At 47.7% G+C, this 5,427-nt stretch overlaps 1 protein-coding gene across 2 annotated transcripts in view; it reads left to right on the top strand.

Annotated features, from left to right (window-relative positions):
* The window catches only part of PEAK1 (pseudopodium enriched atypical kinase 1), a 170,379-nt gene that overhangs the window by 95,226 nt on the left and 69,726 nt on the right, over window positions 1-5,427 (top strand). For both annotated transcript variants that reach the window (XM_006754241.2, XM_006754240.2), the window contains exon 3: window positions 4,260-4,444. In XM_006754241.2, coding sequence (XP_006754304.1) covers window positions 4,260-4,444 — 185 coding nt within the window. The remainder of the gene's footprint in view (window positions 1-4,259; window positions 4,445-5,427) is intronic.

Raw genomic sequence — 5,427 nt, 5'->3', positions numbered from 1 at the left:
CTTTGTGCACAGCCTTGTTGTAATTAAGCCTTGATTGTTGTAAGTACCACTGGGAGGAATTGACTTCCAGGCCAATTGGCTGAGAGAATCAGCTGTATCTACAGTGGGAGAACTTCTGTGCTGAAGACACCTTTCTGGGACAAGACTTGCTTGCTTCAGTGGGGCTTTGGTGCTCACTGAGTCTGCCCCCTGAGTGTGTCCTTTATGGATCTGAGTAGTTGTAATTGGATGGTCCCACTCTAACCAGTAGGTACACTGGCTCTTGGATCTAAGGAGGTGCGAATTTCGCCTCTGCCTGAGACTACCCAGCAGGGGCTATGAGGAGATCTGCAGATTCCCCTTCCTTGTTTGGGGTTGGAGGTGCCAATATGATGCCCAGCTGTGAAGCAGTGTGAGCTGCTGTGGGGCCTTGGACCTTCTCTTGGAAGTTCTGGCTCTGTTTGTCCCAGCTGCTGTTCGTTAGGTAATTTCCAGATTGCAAAGGGCTAGGGCAGGGGTCCTCAAACTTTTTAAACAGGAGGCCATTTCACTGTCCCTCAGACTGTTGCAGGGCCGGACTATAGTTTAAAAAAAAACTATGAACAAATTCCTATACACACTGCACATATCTTATTTTGAAGTAAAAAAACAAAATGGGAACAAATACAATATTTGTATTTGCATGTGGCCCATGGGCCGTAGTTTGAGGACCCTGGGCCAGGGCATTTATATGCAAAAGCCTCTGCCACAGCTTGGGTGGGGCGGGGTCTCAGAGAATCAACAGGGCGGAGCCAGCAGCTATGGCTTATCCTCAGCCCTTCCTGGCAATCGCTGCAAGCACCTTTAAGAGAAACCACCCTCGAGTTATGAGTTCTGCCCACTGCCAGACAGTCCAGTTTCTCCCCGTATGAGTCTAGGTCCTTAGAGACTCACCCGGAACTGGAGCTCAGAGCAGTCGGGAACTTGTGACTCCCTCCCAATTCAAAAAGACAGCCACGTCCTTAGTTGCCAACCATTGCCACATGCGCCCCCGTACCTCTGCACTTCCACACCTCCTCTGAGTCTCAGTGTGCTTTTCTCTTTCCTTCTAGTTGTAGAATTTCCACTCAGCCAACCTTCCTGTGGTTCTGGATGATGTCCGTTTTGTCTTTTAGTTGTATTTTTGAATTTGTTGTGCGAGGCAGCAATTTCCGGTGTTTACCTATGCCGCCATCTTGGTTTCTCTCCTCGTGTGACTTTTTTCTTCCCCAAATCAGGGAAGTTTTCTGTCATTATTTTTTCAAACAGGTTTTCTATTCCTTTGCTGTTTCCTGTCATTCTGGCACTTCTATTATGCAGATGTTGTTTCATTTCATTTTGTCCCAAAGCCCCCTCAGGCTCTTTTCCTGCTTTTTAAGTTTTTTTCCCCAGTTGCTGCTGTGCTTGAGTCTCTTTTTTTCCACCTTATCTTTTCAAAACCTCGTTTTTTGAACATCTCCCATCTCGATCAATTTGGTTCTCAACCAAGTTGTTCACAGAAAGAAATGTCTTGGTTTTTCAACCAAAACTTTGGTTTTCTACCTGACAACCTCAGCGTGACAAAAAGTGTCTCTCTGTCAACAAAGTAGAGAATGCTTTTATTGCTGGCAAAGTCAGTGTTTAGCACAATTTTAAAACATAAAGAGTGCTAATGTTGCTTTGGGTGTGAAAGTGCTCTCAAAACAACATTCACATGCAACTGAATAGGTAGCAAAACTTTTGTTAATTTATCCAACAGAAAGCAGTTAGCTGGTGATAGCATTTCCCAGGTAGTGATATACTAAAAATTCAGCTAGTTTGGGGTGTTTTGATAAATTTAGGAAAATAAGTATTTATTTATAAACTAGAGACCCAGTACATGAATTCGTACACAGGTGGGGTCCAGCTTGCCCGACCCCTATTGGGGCAGGTCAGGGCTAGGCCTGTCTGGAGGAGGAGATGGTGGGAAGCTGCCCATTTAGCCCACCCTGATTGGGGCCCAATCAGGGCGGAGTCACAGGCAATTGGCCAGGGGTACCTGCCCCTGATTGAGGTTGGGGGGCCTATTGGGCGTGGGGCTAGCCATGGGGAAGGGCTGTGGGTGGTGGGCCTACTGGCTCTGTCCCTATGGGGTAGGGGGGCTAATCTGGGATGGGGGCTGTGTTGGGGGAGGGGTTGCAGGAGGTTGGCTGGCCAGCCCTGCCCACTGTTGGGTTGGGGACTCGTCAGGGGCAGGGCCAGCCAGGGGGAGGGGCTTCAGGCCAATCAGGGTGGTGAGGCCCATCAGGGTTGTGGCCAGCCAGGAGGAAGGATGCAGGAGGTTGGCCGGCCAGCCCCGCCCCCTATTGGGGTCCAGGGGTTGCAGACAGGGATAGGGGCTGCAGAAGGTTGGCCACCCAGCGCCACCCCCTATTAAGGTGGGCAGTGCAATCAGGGGCATGCCAGCCAGGGGAGGAGCTTTCAGGGCTATCATGGTAGGGCTGGCTGATTGGGGGTGGGGTTGGTGGTGGGGGCAAAGGAGAGGGCGTTTGGGCAGCTGCCCCACCCTTGATCAGGGTAGGAGAATCCAATCAGAGGCAGGCTGGCAGGGGGGATGGTCTGTGACATTGGCTGGCCGGCCCCACCCCCTGATTGGCTGGTTCGCTGGCTACAGTGGGCATTATGGCCATTACGGTGGCTGGCTCTCTCTATATATATCTACACTGATAGAAGAGAAACATGCAAATTAACCATCACTCTGCCACTCGGCTACACCCACCAGCCAATCAGAGCGACTATGCAAATTAACCCAACAAAGATGGCGGTTAATTTGCATACACAGGCGTGGAGCAAATACTGAAGATGACTGAAGATGGTAGCAGCCACGGAGCTGTAGCAAGCAGCAGGCTTGGGTTGCTCCCGGCGACAGAGGAAGTCAAGCTTCTCACTGGCCATAGACTCCGCTCAAGGAGTGGCTGGGGGCCTGGATTGCCAGGGGTGCCCCAGGCTTCCAGCCCGCCCTGAGCACCACTCAAGGAGTGGCTGGGGCCTGGGCTCCGCTCAAGGAGTGGCTGGTGGTCTGGGTTGCCGGGGGCAACCCAGGCTTCCAGCCAGCCCTGGCCTCCGCTCGAGGAGCTGGGAAAAAAAGGAGTAGTTGCAAGCAGCCGGAGCAGAGAAGCCAAGTCTCGCTGCTGCGGCCAGACCAAAAGCCTGGATCCCAGGTGCCGGAGGAAGACTGGTGCCAGCAGCCAGGGGAAGGAAGGCCTATTGCGTGAATCTGTGCAATGGGCCACTAGTACGTTTGTGTGTGTGTGTATATATATATATATTACATTAAGCATGCACTGTATATAAGAAAAGTTAAAGTGGAATCATTTAGGGGTTTGGAATGGATTAATTCTATTTACATTATTTCTAATTGGAAGAAAGAATCCAGTTTTTGAACAAATCACTTCTCGAACAGTCTTTGGAAATTAATTAAGTTCGAGAAAGGAGGTTCCACTGTAGTCTAACTCAACTTTATTTCTGATTCTTTACTAAATACCTTAGTAAATACTTTAGTGTGCAGTAAATACTATATACTAAATAGTAAAGTGTTTAATGTATATTTTAGTGTAGTAGTACTATCATATAGTAAATATGCTCAATACTTGAGTATATTTGTCTTTAATAAATTAAGCATTCAACTCCCTCTACCACCACTGTAATTGCCACCTCCTACCTTTAAAAAAAATTATTGCAGTTTTTACCTGCTATTCTACATCTTCCTTCTGTGACTATCATACTTCCTCTACCAAACTGAATGATCAATATCTATGAATCAAGATAAATAGAAGCATCAGTCTGCATGAATGACTACTTATATTCACACAAGCATGTTGTGGCTTATGACCCATTGCTGGATTATTGGGCCAGTTATTTACATTTATGGCAAGTATATGCCTTCCATAAATCTAAATTTAGCAAGACTTTTATTTTTATTAATTTACTTTTTATGTATAGAGATATTCTTTATTTATTAATATTGTTATATTTGTTTCATTATTGATAGTATTACAGATGTATCCCATTTCCTACCCCCTCTGCCCACCCCCTACCCACCCCTCAGAACTTATTACCCTATTGTGTGTGTCCATGGTCTATACATATAAGTTCTTTGGTTATCTGTCCTTATCCTCCCATCCCATATTGAGGTATGTCAGTCTGTTCCATCCCTCCATGCTACAGGTCTTATTTTGTTTGTCAGTTCATTTTGTTAGCAAGACCTTTAAATACCAGTGTGACAGTGTTCTGATTTATTTCAGTCATGTGAGCCATGAAGTGACAGAGGATTTTTCTCCTTGGGATCCAAGAACTGTTGTTGTGAAGCAAGATGGTGGAAGCTGCACACCAGCATTGTCCATACCTGAACTGGAAAGGGAAGAGGACAAAGAAGACATTTCAGATCCTATAGACCTGAATCCTTGTAGTGCAATATATAGCAACTTAGGTAAGTGCAAATGCCATGTATGTAGTATTTAAATTTAGCCAAATTCTTTATTTCCCTGGAGAGATGGTTTATATTGCTCCATGGAGCAGAAGTTGGACAATCAAATTATACATTCTAACTCACATCATAAAAAGTCCTGCTGTTTACTTGGCAAGTATGAAACACCTGCTACTTTGTCTTCCAAATTACTGATTTGATCCTCTGCTCCATCTAATCTACTGTTGTACTCTTTTTTTTTTTATTACTGATTTCAGAGAGGAGGGAGAGAGAGAAACATCAATGATGAGAGAGAATCATTGATCAGTTGTCTCCTACACAAGCCCTACTGGGGATTGAACCTAGGATCCTTCAGTCCACAGGCCAATGCTGTATCCAGTGAGCCAAACTGGCTAGTGCTCTACTATTGTACTCTTCATTTCAGTTCTTATATTCTTAACTAGAGGCCCGGTGCACAAAAATTTGTGCATTTGTGGGCGTCCCTCAGCCCGGCCTGTGCCCTCTCGCAGTCTGGGACCCCTCGGGGGATGACCACCTACTGGCTGAGGCCCGTGCCCCAAGGATTGGGCCTAAGCTGGCTGTCAGACATCCCTCTGGCAGCCCGGGAGCCCTTGGGAAATGTCCACTTGACAGCGGGGAGCAGGCCTAAGCTGCACTCAGACATCCTTAGCGCTGCTGAGGAGGCAGGAGAGGCGCCCACCATCATCGCTGTACTGGCAGCCGTCAGCCTGGCTTGTGGCTGAGCAGAGCTCCCCCTGTGGGAGCACACTGACCACCAGAGGGAAGCTCCTGCATTGCGTGTCTGACCCCTGGTTGTCAGTGTGTCATAGTGACCAGTCATTCCCAGTCGTTCTGTTAGGGTCAGTTTGCATATTACCCTTTTATTATATAGGATGGAGGCCTGGTGCATGGTTGGGGGCCGGCTGGTTTGCCCTGAAGGGTGTCCTGGATCAGGGTGGGGGTCCCCACTGGGGTGCCTGGCCAGT

Source organism: Myotis davidii, unplaced genomic scaffold (assembly GCF_000327345.1).
Source record: "Myotis davidii unplaced genomic scaffold, ASM32734v1 scaffold1052, whole genome shotgun sequence".
Classification (NCBI taxonomy): Eukaryota; Metazoa; Chordata; class Mammalia; order Chiroptera; family Vespertilionidae; genus Myotis; species Myotis davidii.
Note: the sequence above shows the minus strand (reverse complement) of the source record. Positions and strands in the feature narration are given on the sequence as shown.